The sequence below is a fragment of the Pithys albifrons genome, chromosome 3, assembly GCF_047495875.1.
Source record: "Pithys albifrons albifrons isolate INPA30051 chromosome 3, PitAlb_v1, whole genome shotgun sequence".
In the NCBI taxonomy this organism is placed as follows: Eukaryota; Metazoa; Chordata; class Aves; order Passeriformes; family Thamnophilidae; genus Pithys; species Pithys albifrons.
The window spans coordinates 2,280,234-2,302,836 of NC_092460.1; the positions used below are offsets into that span (position 1 = coordinate 2,280,234).

Sequence of the window (22,603 nt, forward strand, 5' to 3'; positions counted from 1 at the left end):
AAAGCCTTTAAATGTGGGGAGATGAAAGTCAGTTCTGTCATCTGGATAAAGAACTCAAAGAGTTCCACTGAACTCAGACAGTCTGAGCGACTGCAACGGGTTCAGTGGCTCAAGGACATCTGCAAATTCCTCCTCAATTTACATATTTACTATTCAAACAGCACCAACTCATCGTTTTGGAGAGAATCTTGTGATACTGGAAAAGGAGCTTAAGAAAATCTACACAGATCCACTTGGCTTTTTTTTTTTTTTTTTTTTTTTTTTTTTTTCCCCAATGCTGTTATTTGGATTTTGCTGGTTTTGGATTTTGACAACAAAAAAAAAACCTGACAAAATATCTGGAAGTAGCCTGTAAATCAGGAGAACTCAGGGAAGGGCAGGTGTGCTCCACAAGTGTGGAAAGATTTCAGGGAAACTCAGGGAAGGGCAGGTGTGGTCCATAAGTGTGGAAAGAATTCAGGGAAACTCAGGGAAAGTCAGGTGTGCTCCACAATATAAACTGTGAAAAGAATTCAAGAAAATTCAGGGAAGATCAGGTGTGGTCCATAAGTGTGGAAAGAATTCAGGGAAACTCAGGGAAGGTCAGGTGTGCTCCATAAGTGTGAAAATAACTCAGGAAAACTCAGGGAAGGTCAGGTGTGGTCCATAAGTGTGGAAAGAATTCAGGAAAACTCAGGGAAGGTCAGGTGTGCTCCATAAGTGTGGAAAGAGTTCAGGGAAACTCAGGGAAGGGCAGGTGTGGTCCATAAGTGTGGAAAGAATTCAGGGAAACTCAGGCAAGGTCAGGTGTGCTCCATAAGTGTGAAAAGAATTCAGGAAAACTCAGGGAAAGTCAGGTGTGTTCCATAAATGTGGAAAGAATTCAGGGAAACTCAGGGAAAGTCAGGTGTGCTCCATAAGTGTGAAAATAACTCAGGAAACCTCAGGGAAAGTCAAGTGTGCTCCATAAGTGTGAAAGTAACTCAGGAAAACTCAGGGAAAGTCAAGTGTGCTCCATAAGTGTGGAAAGAATTCAGGGAAACTCAGAGCAGGTCAGGTGTGCTCCAGAACCAAGGTGTGGAAAGTCCTGGGTGAGGAGGAAAGGACATGCAGTGTTTCCCTTCATTTGAGGCAGACTCCCCAAATCAAAGGAATTCTCACTCCACACAGGAAAAGGCATTTTTGGGAGGACTTTTCAGGTTGCTGACCCAAACTCCTGCCCTAAAATTGACTGAAATGTGCTGGAAGTTGCCACCTCCAAAAGCTGCCACCCCCCAAATTCACATCCCCCATTGCTGCAGCACCCACACCCCAACACCCTCCACCCCCTGCAGTTATTTGAACTGGTGAAGTTTTCCATCCCAAAGCCATTTTTGATGCAGGGAACTAAAGAATGAGCAGAATAGGTCAAAGAAACAACTCGGTGCAAAGTCCTTTGTTTCAGGAGCTTCATTCTCTGCTGCAATTTGGGAGACTTTTCTAATTAGGTCACCCTCTCCTTCCAACAGCCCCTTGCAGAGAGAGGCAGGCACGCTCCTGACTTCATCTTGGGGAATACTCAGGGGTTGGTTCATGCAGCAAATATGTTGGAGCCACCAACTGAGAGTCGCCACAAGATAATGAAATTTGACAGCTGCCCATTGGGGATCCTCCCAAGACATGGAAAGGCAAGGCAGGATTTCAAGCATGATAATTAAAATAATTCAAATAAGGCTCTGCAACCAGCTCCAACATCTTCTGCCACAGCAACAGTACCTGAGGGAAGGACAAGGTTTCATTTGTGACTGGGAGAAGTGGTTTAGAAAGAGTCCTTTGGATCACTGTGGTGGTGCTGAGAGAAGATGAATTCTTTTGGATCTGGAAGTATTTTGGTTCTGTTTGGAGTCCTTAAGGTATTACTGGCCTTGGAAATATCCTGGAGGAAAAATCTGGAAGCTGATTAAGGATTCATCTGAGCTGCAGGGAAAAAAATCATGTGCTAAATCTCTAAAGTGAAAGAAAAAGCTTAGAGAGAAGCACAACCCTTACAAAAGGAAAGCTTTGAAGGAAAATATCCCCCTCCTGGGAGATGAGACCTGGCTGGAATTTGTCCTCAGGGGGACAAAAGAAAAGTGATGGCAGCAGTTAGAAAAAAAACCCATTTACTTTTGCTCACCTTCCAGTCTTCACCAGTGCAAACTGGGGGCATCCCAAACCAGGGAAATATTCCCAAATATAATGTTCTCTAAGACAAAAAAATCCAGAAGGAATCTGTCCATCACTGTAATAAACTGAAAGGCAAAAGCAGGCACTGGAAACCTGGACCAGAAATCAGGTCCTAAAAGACATTTGAGAAGGAAACAACGTGGCCATTGATGATGCTCCACATCAGACCTGAGGAACAAAATCCAGAAATAAACCTGCAGGACTTTGCAATCATCTGGGAGCTCCAAACAACCCCCAGGACTGAAGCAAATGAGGTGCTAACACATAGAGAGGATTCGATTCTTGGCAGCTGGGTATTGATTTGGGTGCTCCTGAGCCCAGGTCTGGCAGCTGATGAGCTGGTGCAGGCTGTGTGGTTCATCCCTGAGGGCACATGAAAGGCTCAGTGACTTGGCCATCCCTACATCTTCTAAGAGATGGAGGCTGAGCCCACGATCAGGAGGGTTCACACACCAGAAAGCCAAGCAGGAGAAGTAAGAAAAACACAGGGAAAAACCAAAGGAGTAATTGAAAATAAAGCCAGTGAGTGATCTGTGCAGACAAGGGCACTGCCCCCAGGGGGGGTCCAGCTCCCTGAGGACCTTCCAGTGGGCACAGCAAGGTGGTACCAGACCTCAAGTGACCACTTTTCCTTTCCTCTTTCTCTCCCCAACCTCTACTGCCAGTTAAGGGCAGTTTGAAATCCGTGCCACTAAAGCTGTGCAAATCCTGCACCAAACCAACCTGCTGGAATGTTGTACCTAGGGGATGTCCAGCTGTGCCTCTGGAAAGATCTCCAGACATGGCCATGGGGCAGGATGTCTCCTCCTGCCTCTGACCATAAGGAATCCATCTGGGAGGGCTGCCTGGGACTAAAATATGAAATACCAGAGGCAAAAAACCACAGGGAAGTCTGAAGGAGGTAACTTAGCTGATAAAAATGATTAAATTGTCCCTGTCTCTCTTTACCTGTTGTCCCATGAGCTGTTCTGCACCATTACATGACTCTCTGCCCAGTTACCCCGAGCACCAAAGGACTGTGGACAGTTCATTAAGACCATTCCTCAAGGACTCAGTTATTTTTCATCCCTGATGTTCCACCCTGCAGCTGCTCATGGGAGTAGGGGAGGTTCAGGGTGCTCCTCACACTTCATCTCTCACACCTATTTGGACTTTGCTTCTCCTGCTGGAGAGCTGTTTTCCCAAGCCACACTGATAACAACATGAGCACTTTTACTAAATCTGTAAAACCTGGATTTCTCCATAAACAGGTTCCCAACAATCCCCAGGAAAAGGAAAAATGGAGGAGAAACACACCTGTCTCTGGGCAGAACCTTGTCCTGGAAGGAGGACTTCCCTTGGGCAGCTGATAATTCAAAGCTCAGTTACTCAAACCTCTCTAACAGGTGGCAACAGGGTTTTCTGGGGAGTGATGGGAATCACCATTAATCACCAGATTTACTTGGCCTATTTATGTGAGTTTTCTTGTATTTTTATCAGTCCAGAAACTCGTTTTATTTCGAGTGGCTTTGAGTTTTCAGTAAATTATTTGTGATTTGGGACCCAAACTGAGCAGAGACATAAAACTGCCTGATTGTCACTTATGCAAATTCCCTTTTCAGACCTCTAACCATAATGAAGAGCACAATATGATTTACATTGGAGGTTGTTTTATAGAGTGGCATAAAGTGGCTCTTGCACAAATAAAAACAGGCTCGCTGATGAAAGGGGGCACTTTTTTTCCCCTGCAAAATTAAAGGAGCTGCATAAATTCCTGGTGGGCCTTTGATTTGAGGAGTATTTAATGTGAAAAGCAGTCCAGCCAATTCAATGGCTTGTGCTGATATCTCACAAAACCCTGCAAAGAACTGTAATTAGTGACAAAGAAGTCTGTCTGTCCTAACGCAGGTGCTGCTGCACTGGCACTTTGGGACCCATTTCAGGTGCAGTTGGTGCCCCCTCACCTTGGCACAGCAATGAGGTGCTGGGCAGGAGTGCAGGAGCTCAGGAGGGAGAGGCTGGACCTCCCTGGAGCTCCTCACGCTGGGGATGCTGAGTCAGCACCCACATCTCTGCTGGCTCCAACTCAGCCAAGCATCACTTGGATATTTTCCAGCGCTGACCTGAGTGGAAAGTCAGTGAGAAATTGCCTGGGTTTGGTCAGAATTCTGCCAGGCAAAGGCTGCTGGTGATGGTGCAGCTCCTCAGCCTCCCCTGGGCTGCCTGTCCCCTCCCTCCCCAGTGCTGTCACTCCCAACCCCACTGAATGTGTTTATCTTTGGATCACCTCCACCAGTTTCTCCTTTTTTTTCCCTGTTATTCAGACTATGCAGTTTGTTGGGAAGGGGAATATCAAGATCTTGCATTGACTCCTCACAGTCAGTACAGGGAAGCAGAGCCCAGGAGTTTAAACTCAACCATCTTGTTTTATCCTTTGCATAAAAAATATGCTCATATTTTAAAAGAGTCCAGGAGTGCAGTGTCCTTGTGGGGGTGCAGAGACCTTGGATGATGGTCAGCAGGGAGAACCTGGCCAGGGCACACCAGCAGAACTGCAGAATCAAGGTTGGAAAAGCCCTCTAAGATCATTGAGTTCAACCACCCACCCAACACTGCCTGGCCCACCAAGTGCCACATCTACACAGCCTTTAAATCCCTCCAGGGACAGGGACTCCACCACTGCCCTGGACAACCTGTTTCAATCCTTGACCACTTTTTCCAGTGGAGAAATTTCTCCTCATATCCAACATAAACCTCCTCTGCCACAACCTGAGACCATTTCCTTTTGTCCTATCACTTGTTCCCTGGGAGAAAAGATGGACCCCCAGCAGGGGCAGAGGGGCAGTGAGACTCACCAGCTGTGGGAAAGGCACAGGGATGAGCAGCCAAACCAACATCTCAGGAGCTCAACCCGCCTGTTGCCTCTTCTCCTACACTCAGGACAATCTCTGGGATGTGATGCTGAAAGGATTTTTGTTCTGATTTTCACATTTTGTAGATTTTAGGAACACAGTAGTTGTAGATTTTTAGAGGGTTAATATTTCTAACAGTTTAATGCCTTTCTATCACTACCCCTGTCCCAGAACAGGGAGCTCAAATTCCTTTAGTTAATTAATCTTGTTCAGACTCCTTTCCAAGGTAGAGCTGAAGGATATCAGAAGGCCCACAGAATGAAACATAAACACAGGTCAGAGTGACCCAAAAGCCAGAACTGGATGAACTCCAAGAGATCTTTGTGTGCCTGAGGAAGAAGAGCTGATGAAGACAGAGGGTCTTGACGACCCCAGACCCAATTCCAGGGGGTTGGACCAGGGGTGGGACTGGGGCTGGACTGAGAAATGTGTAAAGCAATGATTGGAGGGATCTTATTATAAAAGCCATGGAAACAAGAACTGGGACACATGGATGTCATCCTGTATTCCTGTGGGCTGTAGGCCTGGGATATTAAAGGACCTTTACTTTTTATCTTACCCTGCACTAACGTGGCTCAGAGTCCTGTTTTTGAGGGGAGGGTCATTCATGGCATCAGATACAACTGCTGGAAGATCAGACTGAAACAGCATCTGAACTTCACAGGAATGAAACAACACCAATAATACAGAAGCATCTCCTTGATGCTGGTTTTATCCCCAAAAATTCCTTTTTGAATTAGCTGGTTGAGGTAATCTGGTTCCTGTCCCTCTGCCAAGAACAAAAGTGTTGTTGGCACTGCTTTTGCTTGGGATTAAACTGGAACCACGTGGAGGGTTCACAACTTTAACATTTAAGAGCAGCCAGATTAAAAATAGAATCAGCTCAGTGGGACTGCCTTCCATATTCTGGGGATCAAACCACGCTGAGAGAGCTGGCTGGGTCACCCTGGGGACCTCACCTGCCCCAGCCCTGGGGCTGCAGGGACCCAGCAAGGGCAGGCAGGCAGGACAGTGTGCACTTCTGGCTGCTGACAGGTAAAAAAGAAGGGATTTTGCAGCCTGATTTGTCAGCTCAGAATCACAGGATCTCCTGGGTTGGAAGGGACACACAAGGATCATCAAGTGGCCTTGCACAGGACACCCTGAGGTTCCACCATGTGTCAGCTGGAGGCACGTGGCACCTGCTCAGGAGAGAGAACGGGAGCCAAGGAGACCAGGGACGTGTCTCAGGCACAGCAGCCAAGGGAACAGGGATGAGACTCTGCAACTGCCTTCACATGGACATGTCTCCACCCTGAAGGTCTGTCTGTCAGGTGGGACATGCAGCACGTGGCACAAGGAGAGCAAGGACACAGCCTGCTGAGGGGCCCAGGGCACAGACAAAGCAGGAAGAACACACCTTGCATGTTTAATTAACCTTTGCTGCCGCAACGAGGATGTCAAACAACTTCAGTGTCACTGATGAGAACATAAACACTGAGACAAGAATGAAACACAGCAAAGGTCAACCTGCCCTGACAACTTCCAGGAGCCTGGGAAGAAGCTGAAAATGCAGCAGGCTGGGAAATTTGTTTCTCTTTTCCTTCTGTTTTTCATACTTTAGACAATTCAAAGAGGTTGATAAGTGGGTGTGAGGTGCTGCCAGAGCCTCATTGGGATCTTCAGGGACATGTCATGACTGAGCACATCACTGAGTGTAGGTGGCACGTGGGACTGACTGTATTGCACAGAATCATGGAATGGTTTCATTTGGAAGGGATCTTAAAGCCCATCCCATCCCACCCCTGCCATGGGCAGGGACACCTCCCACCAGCCCAGGCTGCTCCAAGCCCTGTCCAGCCTGGCCTTGGACACTTCCAGGGCTGGGGCAGCCACAGCCTCATTGTAAAGAATTTCTTCTCAATATCTAATCCAGACCTTCTCTCTTTCAGCATCTCCAGAGTGTTCCCCTCTCCAGGCACCAGTCCTGACCCCCCAGAAGCAACCTGAGAGCTCAGCCAACACCACAGTTGCATTTCAGTAATGAAATAACATTCTCAGATTTAAAAAGAAAAGCTCAGTAAGCAAAATCAGGCTCTTTTTTCAACTGTTTATACCAAATTTCACACTAAGTTCCTTCCCCTCAGAAAACTTTGCTGCCATGTGGAACTGCAGAGCCCAGAGCAGAGAATGCAAGTTGGTTTGGTTTGAGAGATCTGTTTTCAGTCTAATGGGCTGCCAAGCACAAGTTCTGCTTCAAAGCTCAGCACTCAGCTGGTAAATCATCACCCTCCAGACAGCAAGGGTGATATTTGAGTCAATTATTTAGCTTTAAACCCAGTAACCAACGGAGACAACCGGCTGCCACCTCTCCAGCAGGAGCTCCTCTGCTCTCATGGAGCAGCTGTAGAGACCTCTCACCACCCAGAGGGAGAGAAGGATGCTCCTCTTCCCAAAAAACCTGGAGCTTCTTTGCTGAAATGCCATCTTGAGTGTGGAAAGCAGCTTTTGTGGAGGACCCTCAGTCCTTCAGACTGGGAAATTCATTATGGTGATGGATTATAACTTAATATGAGCATTCCAAAGGCTCCTGTGCTGGGATAATTCCTAAAGCTCCTATGGTGGGAGTATTCCTAAAGTTCTTATGGTGGAAATATTCCTAAAGTTCCTATGGTGGGAATATTCCTAAAGTTCCTATGGTGGGAATATTCCTAAAGTTCCTATGGTGGGAATATTCCAAAAGCTCTTGTGGTGGGAGCATTCCAAAGGCTCCTGCGGTGGGAGAATTCCTAAAGTTCTTATGGTGGGAATATTCCAAAAGCTCCTGTGGTGGGAGCACTTCAAGGTGGTGGCATTCCAAAGGCTCCTGTGCTGGGATAATTCCTAAAGTTCTTATGGTGGGAATATTCCTAAAGTTCCTATGGTGGGATTATTCCTAAAGTTCATATGGTGGAAATATTCCTAAAGTTCCTATGGTGGAAATATTCCTAAAGTTCCTATGGTGGGAATATTCCAAAAGCTCTTGTGGTGGGAGCATTCCAAGGTGGGGGCATTCCAAAGGCTCCTGTGGTGGGAGAATTCCTAAAGTTCCTATGGTGGGAATATTCCTAAAGTTCCTATGGTGGGAATATTCCAAAAGCTCCTATGGTGGGAATATTCCTAAAGTTCCTATGGTGGGAATATTCCAAAAGCTCCTATGGTGGGAGTATTCCTAAAGTTCTCATGGTGAGAGTATTCCTAAAGTTCCTATGGTGGGATTATTCCAAAAGCTCTTGTGGTGGGAGCATTCCAAGGTGGGGACATTCCAAAGGCTCCTGTGGTGGGAGAATTCCTAAAGTTCCTATGGTGGGAATATTCCTAAAGTTCCTATGGTGGAAATATTCCTAAAGTTCCTATGGTGGGAGTATTCCTAAAGTTCCTATGGTGGGAATATTCCAAAAGCTCTTGTGGTGGGAGCATTCCAAGGTGGGGGCATTCCAAAGGCTCCTGTGGTGGGAGAATTCCTAAAGTTCTTATGGTGGGAATATTCCAAAAGCTCCTGTGGTGGGAGCACTCCAAGGTGGGGGCATTCCAAAGGCTCCTGTGCTGGGATAATTCCTAAAGTTCCTATGGTGGGAATATTCCTAAAGTTCCTATGGTGGGAATATTCCTAAAGTTCTTATGGTGGGGGTATTCCTAAAGTTCTTATGGTGTGAGTATTCCTGGAGTTCTTATGGTGGGAATATTCCTAAAGTTCCTATGGTGGGAATATTCCAAAAGCTCCTATGGTAGGAATATTCCTAAAGTTCCTATGGTGGGAATATTCCTGGAGTTCTTATGGTGGGAATATTCCTAAAGTTCTTATGGTGGGAGTATTCCTAAAGTTCTTATGGTGGGAATATTCCTAAAGTTCCTATGGTGGGAGTATTCCTAAAGTTCTTATGGTGGGAATATTCCTGGAGTTCTTATAGTGGGAATATTCCTAAAGTTCCTATGGTGGGAATATTCCTAAAGCTCCTATGGTGGGAATATTCCTAAAGCTCTTGTGGTGGGAACATTCCAAGATGGGGGCATTCCAAAAGCTCCTGTGGTGGGAGAATTCCTAAAGTTCCTATGGTGGGAATATTCCAAAGGCTCCTTTCACTGCTTTAAAGGCAGGTTGGGCCACGGTTTGAGCCAAACTGTACAAGGGATGAGTCTTTTATTTACTCTCCCCATGTGGAAAATCAGGAGAAACTGTTTGATGAACAGCAAAAGGAATCCTTAAATCATTTAATTAAAAAAAAATTAAACCCAGTTGGAATCAGCTCCTGATTCTTTCCTCAACATGAAAGATTTCACTTTGTTCTTGCTCTTTCACTCCTTTTTAGTGTCTTCTCATTTTATATTTTACTCAGTTTTTAAAGGGGGAATGTTCATTTGAAATGGAAGCCCTCAAAGTTCTGATTTCTAAATTAACTGTCTTGTAGAAATACTTCCAAATTGATAACATCCTTTAAAAAAAAGGAAATATATATATAAAAATTATATATTTTATAGATATATAAATATATAAAAATATAAAAATATAATTATAAATATAAATATATATTTATATATTTATATAGTTATATATTTATATAAATAAATAAATAAATAAATAAATTATATATATATATATATATATATATATAAATATAAATATATAAATATATAAATATATAAATATATAAATATATCTCCCACTAAATTGAATTCAGTTTTGCCAGGAGGGTTAATTCCCAAACTTTTCCTGTGGCAAAATTACTATAAATCAAAAAAATATTCTTTCCTTTTATGGAGTTCAGCCCAACCTTCCCTGCTGAGCAGAGCTGGACCCTCAGGAGCATTTGGGAAGAAACCCCTGAATTTCTGGCCATCTGTTCTAGAAAGGACACCACATTGTGCTGCTGAGGTTGGGACAGGGCAGCACCAAAACAAGGATATTTCTGGTGATGGGGAGGTTTCTGCACATCTGAGTGGGGGTGTGGAACCTGCACCTTCTTCCCTCCAGAACAGCTCAAACAGGAGCTTGGTACCAAAACCAGAAACGTGGTCCCAAACCAAGAGCCCAGTTTGACCTTCAAACCCCTCCCTGTGACTCTCAGGTCTACACAAATCCCCACATTTAATTTCCTTTGCAAATGGGGCTGTTCCCAGCAGCAGTTTGGGGGTGGACAGTCCCCTGCACCAGGATCAGCCTGTGAAGCTCAAATGTCACATTTTTATCATCCTTGGCTCAGAGACTCTGATTTCAGTGAGAGAAGAGCTGGTGTAAAAAGCTCTGGGTGGAGAAGGCTCTGGTGGCTCTGACAGGGTTAAATCTCAGCTCTCCAGGCTGTGCAATCAGTGATCCCTCTTGAAAGCAGTCCTTAATTGGTTATGAGCAATTAACATTTATTCACACAAGCTGGGGCAACACATCCATAATAAATCCCAAGCTGTGGCCACCAGGATCTCCCAGCACAGCACAGAGTACCTGCCTTGCCCTGCCAGCCAGGAGAAGGCAAAGAGCCCTTGCCATGCCAAAGTCCTTCCAGTGACATGTTCCCCTTCCAACAGCTCTGATTCTCAATTAATACACACCATTCAGACAGGTTTTATTTCAAATTACACCCTTCTTGAGATGGGCCATTTGAAAAGAAAGTCATTTGGAAAATATCCCCCCCAAAATTACATCCTCCCAAAATGTTTCCTGCAAGTTGCAGTGGATGCAGTTGATGCCCAAGGGTTTTGGTATTTATTTTGTAGATTTTTGAGATTATTTAGTTTCCATGGATTTTCCTGGGTTGCTTATAAATTAGGGGGTATTACAAGTTACTAAAATGTTTTCTCAGACATTCTTAAGGACATGTTGTTTTGAAGAAGCCACCTGGACATAGCTTGGAGACAAGAAGGACTAGAGCTCCTGAGCTTCTCTAAGGGGCAGTTCTGAAGACCTCTCTGGGTGGGGCATGAGGGGAAATGGGAATCATGGTTGGTCCTAAATATCTCATATACTAATTGCTGGAGAAGTTATAAAAGCTGAAACCTCCTGGGTCACGTCTGTTCAGGTGTGTGCACAGACCTGGGTGTGCACCTTGAAAGCTTTCAGGGAAGGTCTACCATCCATCTTTCTCCATTAATATCGTTTCTGAGAGCCTGTTTGCACAGGAATTCAGGCACCAGCCCCATGTGCCCCCCCTGAGGGCACCAGGCTCTTACCATAGAAGGTCAGCTGGCCCCGGGCCACGTTCCTCCCTCTCACGTTCTCGGCCACGCACTCGTAGGGTCCTGCGTCCTCCTGCTGGAAGTTGGGGATCTCCAGGAGCCCACTGGATCTGTGCCTCCTGGCCTTCCTGGGCAGCTGCTTCCCATCCCCTCTCCTCCAGCTGATGGTGGGCACTGGGCTGAGGAAATGAAACAAAGCAAAGGAAGTGCTGCAGGAGAAGCCACAGGGCTTGTCCTGAGAAGCTCCTGTTGGCTTCACTCTGCCTCATGTTTGAGGATGATGAAGTTGTGGTCAGTGGGAAGGCTCTGGCACAGGATCTGGAATGATTTTACTGGGGGTAGGTTATATATAATATAAATATAGATACATGGACCAGTGAAGTCTTGCTCACAGAGCCTTAAACCCAGGAGACATTCGATTATTAAAATGCTGGGTTTGACACACTTGGACTTGGGGTTCTGCTGTGACAATCCACCCATTTCAGGGTCAGGAGGTCCTGGCACAGGTGCCCAGAGAAGTTGTGGCTGCCCCAGCCCTGGGAGTGTCCAAGGCCAGGTTGGACAGGGCTTGGAGCACCCTGGGCTGGTGGGAGGTGTCCCTGCCCATGGCAGGGGTGGCACTGGATGGGCTTTGAGGTCCCTCCAACCCAAACCATTCTATGATTCTGTGATTTAACCCCATCCCTGGGAGTGTCCCAGGTTGGACAGGGCTTGGAGTGACCTGGGCTGGTGGGAGGTGTCCCTGCCCATGGCAGGGGTGGCACTGGGTGGGCTTTGAGGTCCTTCCAACCCAAACCATTCTATGATTCTGTGATTTAACCCCATACCTGGGAGTGTCCCAGGTTGGAGAGGGCTTGGAGCAGCCTGGGCTGGTGGGAGGTGTCCCTGCCCATGGCAGGGGTGGGATGGGATGGGATGGGATGGGCTTTGAGGTCCTTCCAACCCAAACCATTCCATGATTCTGTGATTTAACCCCATCCCTGGGAGTGTCCCAGGTTGGACAGGACTTGGAGCACCCTGGGCTGGTGGGAGGTGTCCCTGCCCATGGTGGGTGGAATGAGATAAACTTTAAGGTTCCTTCCAACCCAACCCATTCCAGGCTTCCATGATGATTTTCCCACAGCCCCAACATTTTGGAAGTGTTGCCAACATTTACCCACGAAACCAGAGATGTGTTTAAAGTCTTACATGAGGCCTCAAACAGGAGATGCACAAACACATCTTCACAAATAAGTTACCTCTCTCCTTCTGGAGAGTTTACACTTTTGGTGAGCCAAACTCCTGCTCCCAGTGCCCTCTGCCTGGCATGAAAACTGGCACTAAGTCCCTCCTGCTGAGGGAAGTGAATCCTCAGGAACTGCTGCAAACTCCACAGTCCAGGGCTGCAAAAGCGAGGAGTGGAGGAATAATAATAATAATAATAATTAATGCATCCAAACTTACTTGCCCAGGGCAAAGCACTCCAGTCTCACAGTTGTTCCCTTTGCAGATGGAACTGTTTCTGGGAACTGCACTTCTATTTTGGGCTCATACTCTCCCATCACTCCTGTGAACAGAAAAGAGACGCTCAGGCTTGGTTGGATAAATTGGTGAGTGTTCCCGTGCCAGCTCAGAGCTGTTCTATACATCATTACTTGCCCAATTAATCCATTCATTTTAAACATGGCCTGTTCCTAACAGCCCTGGAGTGGGGGCTCTTTCCCCATTTACTGCCAGAGCAGGAGCTGATCCAGAGCTCCACACCATCTGCCAGAGATTAAAACCTCTCCACGGCTCTGCTGCTTTTCGCTTCTGAATATTCAGGGGGTTTTTTTTTGCAAGTAACTGGTGAAATAAGGAAAGCAATAACAAGGGAGGTTCAGCACCTTCTAGAAAATGAAATTGTGGAACAAACAGCCATTAGGAAAAGTTTGAAAAGCGCTGGAGTTAATAGAGGTTTCTATTAACTCCGAGGATTTCAATGTGCAGAGATCATCGACTCTTCGGGTAATTTCTTTATTTTTACTGCCCCACTAAATCACAGAGCGTGGCAGCCTCTTTATGAAATTGTGTTTAAAAATTTGTGCACATAAAAAGGCCATTACACTCATGATAAATGGCTACATTTCTACTCACTGGACTGCCTTAAAACTGGCACATACAATTTCCCCAACCGTGATTATCAGCTAATTGATGATTGCAGTTTAAACCTCAAAGCCTGGAGCTCCCTGGCCCTGGGCCAAGGCAGGAGCAGTGCTGGGGCAGGGCAGTGAATGCCACAGATAAGGCAGGAGAGGGCACAGGGGGCACACAGATGGCACAGCAGGACTCTGCAGTGCCACTCAGGTACAGCCTGGGATTGCTGTGCTGCTCTTTGGCCCCTGCTTTGCAACCAGGATGTAAAAAAAACCCCTTTTTTCTTCATTTCTCACAGTTATAAATCTTAAAATACACAGTATGAGGCTTGCATCAATCTGCCTCTGTTTGCTGAGCTGAGTATTATCTGTGCTGATGCAACAGCAGGTTACATCATCTTCCTTCCAGCACATTAATTGCAAGTAAGTGTTGCTGCTGGATTCTATAAAAAAGAGCAGCTGCTGCACAGCCTCAGTCACCAAAACTAAATACATATATTAGAAATAAAAATATTCTCCCCCATGTCCTGCAGGAAATGGCTTTTTTTGCCTTCTCTTCACTCACACATTTCATTGTTCCCATTTTTTGCCTCGGGCTGGGACTGGAGAGCTGCAATTCCAGGGTGACAATACCTGGGGTGGGAAGGATACCTGGAGCTGCAGGACATTGGCTTTGGCCACCACAGCCTGAAGCTCTGACCTCTGACAACCTCACTGCAAACTCCAACCACCTGAAAATCGGGACTTTTACCTGGAAAAAGCACAAGGCTCCCACTACAAGAACCTACATATATATCTATATATCTATAGGGTGTGGTGGGAGTCTGGCTGTCTGTGCTCAGCTGGAACAACACCGTGCACTTGAGACATCTCCATCCATCCATAGACCATTTCCACGCTGCCAATCCTCATTTCTCCTGCTGTTCCTGGCTGATTGAACATCTGACTGAGCTGTGCAGGTGGCAGGGGTGGAGGAGGAAAGAGAGGACATCAATAGACACGGGGTGTGGAGCTCGGGGAACCCGCCGGTGTCGGGCACGGCAGACGCTCGGCGGGTTTGCATTTCACAGCCTTTTGTACCTTCCAATTTCAAGGCTTAAAAATGTGCTTTTGGATGAAAGTCCCAGGAATTCAGAAGGAAGCTAATTTGTCTGAGGAGATGATATGCATTTCCTGACAACACCTGTGAAATGGGAGAGTTTAATTGGCCCATCCAGCTGCTGCTGAGGGTAATTTTATTCCAGGACTATTTCAGTTCTCTCCTCCTATTGCTGTTGTAATTCTCATGTCAAAAACCTGAGGCACATTTTAAAGGGAAGCAGTGAAGCACTGCAGGAGCAGTGGCTCTCAGCACCTGGATGCTCCCAGCAGGCTCTGGGATGGTCCAGAGGATCCCCAGGGTGCTGCAGGGGGATGGCACTTGGGGTATCTGCTGCTGTTCCAGGGGGAAAAGGTGCAGAGACAGGTTTTTATCCCATGGGAAAGGCAGGTTTGCTTCCTTTCCTCCTCTCCCCTCTGTCCATATCCCTCAGTGAGGTGCCAAAGGGCTCGTCTGGCATCCAATTTAAATCCTTTTTTGTCTGAGCTGCACTAAGTGCTGCAGTCCTGGTGGACACCTCTCAAGCTCCAGGACCATTCTTGTTCTTTGGTGCCATATACATTTAGCCAGGTTGCATTTCCAAACATAAAAATAGCCCAGAGAGCCCTTTCTCCCCCATGGCAGGCCCCAGCTGGCAAGGTCAGGACTAACTCCACCCCATGCAGAGCCCTAACCAAAACTAAACCTTAACTCCTTGGGAACTCTAAGAAACATAAACCCTTTGACTTTTTCCAGCATTTAGATGATGTGAAGGGGGGAACTGCCTGGCACTCCTGCAGAGCTGTGCTGGAATGTGGGTGTGCATTCCAGGACAGGTCCCAAACCACAGATGGGCAGTTTGGGGCACTGCTGCATTCACATGATATTGTATTTAAATCTTTTTTTCACCTGCACCACAAACATCCTCACTGCAAAATCCATGGGAATATTTAAACAGAGAGTGACAACATGCACTTGAGGGAGGGAATTAGGAGGGACAGAGGCAACCCATCCTTTCCCCAGCACTTTGTACACTGCATTTCTCCCCAGCTGTGACCTCTGTCTGTGGGAGCAGAGTCTGAGCCCACTGTGGCAGCTGCTCCTCCTCCAGCCCATAACCATCTATGACATTCATCTCTCCAAGGAGCAACTAATGGGATAAGAGGCACCTTCTGCTTCCACAGCACATCACCAGGGAAGGGACCCCAGTTCTGCCAACAGGAGCATGTCCTGCTGGTTACAAAGAGCTGCACCAAACATCAGGATGTATCCAAGTCTGGAGCCTCCCAGCTGAACCCAGGGAAAAGAGGAGCACAAAAGGAGCAGGTGGGGAAAGCAATCTGCCCACAGGATCTGATTTCAGCCCCTACAGCTGCACCTTTTCCTTTTGCACACACAGCAGCCTGCACTGCAAAGCAAGCAGTGCTCTAAAAACCTGCTGGAAGGCTGTTTGGCCAGGATGGGCACACTCAGGTGGAATAACCATGGCAAAGCTGGCACCTATTGGATGGAAAAAGCCTAAATGAGTCCCAACTGAGTCTAGAAAAAATACTGCCATAAAGTGCAGGAAAGTGAAAAGAAACCCTGGGGGTGCAGAGGGTGAGATTTCAGCCCCACATCCCACCCTGCACTGCCAGCTGCTCCAGGAATGAGGAATTCCATCAGTTCAGGGAGTCACAGAGTGGAGTGTGTTGGGAGGGACTTAAAGCCCATCCAGTGCCACCCCTGCCATGGGCAGGGACACCTCCCACCAGCCCAGGCTGCTCCAAGCCCTGTCCAACCTGGACTGGAACATATCCAGGGCTGGGGCAGCCACAGCTTCTCTGGGCACCTGTGCCAGGGCCTGCCCACCCTCCCAGCCAGGAATCCCTTCCCAATCCAACCGTGCCCTCTGGCACTTCACAGCCACACCATTCTGGCACTTCACACCCTTGAAAAAAGTCCCTCTCTGGCACTTCCAGCCATGTAGGGTTTGCAAAGAAGTCCTATTATTGAAATACTTATAAATACTTCTTTTTCAACACTGAAATGATCAGTATGAGGCAAATTTAAATATTCCTTTTTGTCTTTCCCCCCTCCACATCCATGGGAATTGTGTCCCATGATGGGCAGGAGGCTGCAGCAAGGAGCCCTTCTTTTAAAAGCCAGGAATTCTGGTCAAATACCACCATGTGCCAATGGATCTTCTTTGAGAAGAAGTTGCTAATAATGCATTTCTATTTCTGGAACAACTGTCCTATCTGTTATCCTTTAAACAGACACATTTGAATTAATTTTCATTGTAAATTAGCATGCAAATTTATTTTCCTTATCTTCACAAAAAACGACGACGCTCCAAATCAATTGTCTGGATAAATTTAGAAATCCTCTTTTGCTTTCTTCTTGCCTTTTTGTATTATTCCACAGCTTACTAAAAATAGCCCTGATTCTGCTGGGAAGTAGAGCCTGAGCTCACAGTTACCGAAACAACACAGGGCTTTGTTCACTTGCAGAAAATGAGCCCAACTGGTGCATCCAGACTCAATTAAACCCCATTTTATTTCCTGTTTGTTGCCAACTCTCACCACGTAATTCTTTTATAATCATTGCCTGACACTGAGAGTTGTGGGAAGGGCAACCTTGACCTTGGCATCTTCAATCCCACCACTGGCCAGGAGTTGGAACATTAAGGAGAGGAGAGGTCTCCAGCCTACGTGAAAGAGAAAAGAGACCAAAAAACCCCCTAGTTTTGTGAAATTTCTAATTCTAAATGTTGTTTGCACAGCAAGGCCACTTAACTCATGAACAGCATGAAGTGCTGGAGTCTCTTTGTTCTGGTACAGACTGTGCAGCCCAGCGTGCCAGGGGTTAAAAGCCATAAATTAAAGTAAGCTGGACACTTCAATAGGATGAAATGGTAAAGATCCAAGATTTTGTAGAGCTAAAGCCAAGATTTTACAAGTTTGACAGGTCATGGCATTGAACAAAGAAAAGGCAGAAGTCCAACAGTGATGAAGATGCTTCAAGACCACCCGAGGGATGAAGTCAGGAAAGCACCACCCAAATTTCAAGCCAAAAGGAAAGCTCTGCCCAAGATCTCACTCAGTCATTAATATGGAAATAAGAAGGTGTTAACTATGAACTTAGGACTATAAATGGCTCATTTTAAACAAGTTATGGAAGTTTTTGCCCAGCCTGAACTGCTTTGCCTCCAATGTTGTCAATAAATACCTTTGCTGCTAAATAAGATAAAAAGCTTCTTAGCAGTTATTTATTTTGAAGCATTTTTGCTATCAGTACATGAAGGGGAAACAGCTCTCCCTTCACACCAACACCCAGTCAATAAAAACAAGGAAAACCCCCCATGCCAGCCATGGGTGCCCATGGCAGCCCTGAGTGCCCCATGCCAGCCCTGGGTGCCTCATGCCAGCCCTGGGTGCCCCATGCCAGCCCTGAGTGCCCCATGCCAGCCCTGAGTGCCCCATGCTAGCCCTGAGTGCCCCATGCCAGCCCTGGGTGCCCATGCCAGCCCTGGGTGCCCCATGGCAGCCCTGAGTGCCCCATGGCAGCCCTGAGTGTCCCATGCCAGCCCTGGGTGCCCCATGGCAGCCCTGAGTGTCCCATGACAGCCCTGAGTGCCCCATGACAGCCCTGAGTGCCCCATGGCAGCCCTGAGTGCCCCATGCCAGCCATGGGTGCCCATGGCAGCCCTGGGTGTCCATGCCAGCCCTGGGTGCTCCATGGCAGCCCTGGGTGCCCCATGCCAGCCCTGGGTGCCCATGGCAGCCCTGAGTGCCTCATGCCAGCTCTGAGTGCCCCATGCCAGCCCTGGGTGCCCATGCCAGCCTTGAGTGCCCCATGGCAGCCCTGAGTGCCCCATGGCAGCCCTGGGTGCCCCATGCCAGCCATGGGTGCCCCATGCCAGCCCTGAGTACCCTATGCCAGCCATGGGTGCCCATGGCAGCCCTGAGTGCCCCATGCCAGCCATGGGTGCCCCATGCCAGCCATGGGTGCCCCATGGCAGCCCTGAGTGCCCATGGCAGCCGTGAGTGTCCCATGCCAGCCCTGAGTGCCCCATGCCAGCCCTGAGTGCCCACGGCAGCCGTGAGTGTCCCATGCCAGCCCTGAGTGCCCCATGCCAGCCCTGGGTGCCCATGCCAGCCCTGAGTGCCCCATGCCAGCCCTCGGTGCCCCATGCCAGCCCTGAGTGCCCCATGCCAGCCCTGAGTGCCCCATGCCAGCCCTGGGTGCCCATGCCCACCCTACCATCATTCCTGAGGATGAGTGGGGTGGGAGGACCCAGCACCCTGCCGTTGGTCACCGTGTTGGTCACCACACAGGTGTAGTTGCCCACGTCGGACGCCTCCACCTTGGCGATGTAGAGGTTGCCGGTCTCCTGCGACACGAAGCGCCGGCTGTCCTGCTGCACGAACACGGGGAACTCGTTGAAGATCCAGGCATAGGTGAGCTCTGAAAGCACAAGGTGCCCCCCTGGTTAGGAGGTGTCACAGCCCAGCAAATGAGCTCTGTGGTTGTGGCCCAGTTCAGCAGGTGGGACCAGTTTATCCCTGGGTGTGCCCAAAGCTGGGCAATCTCCACCCTCTATTCATTGCCCAGGAACTGTTCCCAATGGCCCACTGGCAGCAGCTGCCCAGGGCACAGCTGAGCCCTCAGGCTGGGAGCTGGCTGGGAAAGAAGCCTGGCAGAGGAGCTGGGAGAACTGCCCTGCAGGGACTCCTTGGCACCTCCACACCCACCTGAGGGCTCAGCTCTGCTCAGGGGCCAGCAACCATTCCAAAATCCCCCTGACTGCCAGAGTCATATCCCCCAGTGTGGAACTCCCTGCCCTGGGGGAGGCACTGGGGGCTCCCACCCAAACCTGAGGGAAGAGAATCTGGGGCTGTGGGACTTCTGGGACCACTCATTGGATCCAGAGGAGGAGCAGACCCTGGACAAGAGGAGCCCACCACTCTCCACCAGACTGTGCCATCATCTGCACCAACAGGTTTGTCCCTTCCTTTCCCTTTGGACTCGAGGGAACCACGTGGGGCTCAGCACAGGGGCCACCAAACCCCACTGTGTTTGTGCCCCAGGGGGCTGGGTTGGGGGTTAAACCCAATTTCTCTTTGTGCCATTGCACTGATTATAATATTTTTATTCAATTCTAACTCTGACTTATAATCTCTTTGTGTTGGGTTCATTTCTCCTGCAGCTTTACCTTTAAACCAGCACAGGCTGCAAACACACATTGCCAACCATGACACCCCTCAGCCTGCACACAGATCAAATAGTCTTGTTACTCCCTCAAGTTCTTCCAGAATGTATTTTACAGGAATTTCACCTTTCTCTCATGGATATGTTGCCTATTCCTGTGAAAATAGACACTCAAAACCAGTTTTAATTGAGGAAGATATAAAGGTTACCTTTGTTAGAAGCTTCTGAGGTGCCCACCAGAAGGTTTGCACCCCATGACCAGGAATGTTACCATTTTTATAACTTCTCCAGTAATTTACATATGAGATATCAACAGCCAACCATGATCTTCATTCCCCTCTGTGCCCCACCCATGGGGGTCCTCAGAACTGCCCCTTGGAGATCTTCCAAGACCTCCAGGCCTTCTGCTTGTGTTTTGTCTTCTCGCTATCCACAGGTGGCTCCTCACAAACACCATGGCCTTGGCAGGGCTTGAGAAAGCTCATGATTTGTGGGAAAGAGCTTTAGGAACTGACTTTAGGATGTTGTCCTAGTTGAGCAGGAGGGACCAGCTGACACTGTGTGGGGGTGATCAAAGCTGTGTATTCTACCCCCTCTATTCATTCCCCAAGGACAATGGGCCATTGGCAGCAGCTGCCCAGGGAGTTCATTATCACCTTCACACCCAGCCTGAGGGGGCGGAGCTGCCAATGGGCCATCAACAGCTCAACACCCCCTGGCTCCCAGAGTTAATCACCCATTGTGTGAGTCCCCGCCCAGGGGGAGGGACTGAGTGCTCCCTGAGGGTACATAAGTGGTGGGGAAGAAGACTTTGGTAACTTCTTGTCAGATCCAGAGGAGCAGCAGGACCTCAACAGGAGGAGATCACCGCTCTGCCCAGACCACAGCCCTCGCCTGCACCAACAGGGTTTTCATTTCCTTTTGCTCTGGACTTGGGGGAGCCACAGGGGTCTCAGCACAAGGGCAAAGAAACCCCCTTGGGTTTGTGCCCCAGGACACTGGGTTATACTGCTGGGGTTTTGTGAGTTGAAAGCAATTTCCCTTTTGTGTCAGTGTTTTTATTGTAATATTATTATTAAATTTTAGCTCTGACTTATAATCTCTCTCGTGGTGAGTTCATTTCCCCTGCTGGTTCACCTTTAAACCAGCACAGATGTGAACAACCCAGTAGAACCTATGAAACTAAAATCTCCAACCCCCCCACTAAAATCCTGAGGCATCAGACATTTCACCCTGACTGTGGCTTTTCTGTCATTCTTCCTCATTAATTTGTTTTCCCCATAAAGACAGTGGGGAGGAGGATGTGCCATCACCCACTGCATGTTTTATTCCTTGGGAATTTCTGAGTCAGCAAAACCCCCTCCACACTAAATTAAGCAGCTGAAATCTTCTGTGTGACTAATTAGACGGCGCTCTGTGTTTTATGAGGCACCTTTGGAAGTTGTCTGGGCAATAAAACAAGGAGTGAGAGCAGCTGCAGGGGTTGGGGGTGAGGTTAATGCAACACAACCCTGTTGCATCTGCCTGAGTCACACTGACAAAGCCTGAAGAACCAAAGTGGGTGCAAGATCACTACAATTTTCTGAGGCAACGCTAATTAAACAAACAAAAATATCTTATTTTAATACTCTAATGAGGGATAACTGTAATTGACCTCAGCTCCCATTAGGTACTTCAGAAAATATCTTCTGCCCTCATGTCCCAGTGTTTACAGGGACAAGAGGCTGAATGTTGGATTTATTTTTTTATTTTAAAGAAAATGCCTGCTTAGACTTTCCAGAAGATATGATAATTATGCTTATGAGGGAATATCTAATCATATTATTTACACATGTGCATCTCATTATAAGGAGCCTCATGCTGATGTCAAGAGGATACTCAGAGCAAACTCAGAGTAGCACTTCTCAGCCAGCTTATTATTTGCTGCGAGTAGTTGAGTTTGTTGCTTTGTTTGTTATTAATTTACTCCTGGTGAACAATTCTCTTGCTCCTCCAGAAGCAACCAGCAACAGACAAATAAACATCCCTGCCCTGGGATGCACAGAGGAGCTGGAATTCAAGGCCTCTCCACTCAGAGGGTTAGAATCATAGAATCACAGAATCATTTGGGTTGGAAAAGACCTCCAAGATCATCGAGTCCAACCCTTGGTCCAACTCCAGTCCCTTTACCAGATCATGGCACTCAGTGCCACGGCCAAGCTCAGCTGAAAAACCTCCAGGGATGGGGAATCCACCCCCTCTCTGGGCAGCCCATTCCAATCCCTGAGCACTCTCTCTGCAAAGAATTTCTTTCTGCTCTCCAACTTCAATTTCCCCTGGCAGAGCTCGAGCCCATCGTGCCCCCTTGTCCTATTGCTGAGTGCCTGGGAGAAGAGACCAACCCCCACCTGGCCAGAACTTCCCTTCAGGGAGTTCCAGACAGTGCTGAGGTCACCTCTGAGCCTCCTCTTCTCCAGGCTGAACACCCCCAGCTCCCTCAGCCTCTCCCCACAGCACTTGTGCTCCAGTCCCTTCTCCAGCCTCGTTGCTCTTCTCAGTTGGATTGGAAGAGACCTTTGAGATCAGCAAGTCCAACCCTTGATTCAACCCCACTGTGATCACCAGCCCAGGGCACTCTGTGCCTGGGCTGGTGATCACAATGGGGTTGGATCAAGACATGGTGGATTCTCTGTCCCTGGAGGTGTTTCAGAGGACACTCAGAGCCACATCCAGTCCCTTCTCCAGCCTCGTTGCTCTTCTCTGGCCCCGCTCCAGCCCCTCAATGTCCTTTCTGAACTGAGGGGCCCAGAACTGAACACAACACTCAAGGTGTGGCCTCCCCAAGGCAGAGTCCAGGGGAAGGGTCACTGCCCTGGGCCTGCTGGCCACGCTAGTTTGGATCCAGGACAGGTTCCACCAAAGCCCTCCTGAGCTCTGCACTATGACAACATTCTGCCTTGACTGTGGACTGGTGAATT

At 48.1% G+C, this 22,603-nt stretch overlaps 1 protein-coding gene and 1 long non-coding RNA gene across 5 annotated transcripts in view; one reads left to right on the plus strand and one right to left on the minus strand.

Moving 5' to 3' along the window:
- The window catches only part of LOC139669667 (contactin-4), a 338,597-nt gene that overhangs the window by 68,758 nt on the left and 247,236 nt on the right, over positions 1-22,603 (minus strand). For both annotated transcript variants that reach the window (XM_071550205.1, XM_071550204.1), the window contains exons 7-9: positions 18,699-18,902; positions 12,705-12,807; positions 11,256-11,440 (exon numbers count right to left, since the gene is read on the minus strand). In XM_071550205.1, the coding sequence (XP_071406306.1) occupies positions 11,256-11,440; positions 12,705-12,807; positions 18,699-18,902 (492 nt within the window). The remainder of the gene's footprint in view (positions 1-11,255; positions 11,441-12,704; positions 12,808-18,698; positions 18,903-22,603) is intronic.
- Positions 7,415-15,992, plus strand: LOC139669668 (uncharacterized). 3 transcript variants are annotated; one of them, XR_011697303.1, is made up of 3 exons: positions 7,415-7,605; positions 12,751-12,850; positions 14,186-15,992. It is a non-coding gene; the product is annotated as an uncharacterized lncRNA (long non-coding RNA). The 3 variants fall into 3 exon arrangements; XR_011697304.1 differs by having other exon boundaries at positions 14,470-15,992; XR_011697305.1 differs by having other exon boundaries at positions 15,504-15,992.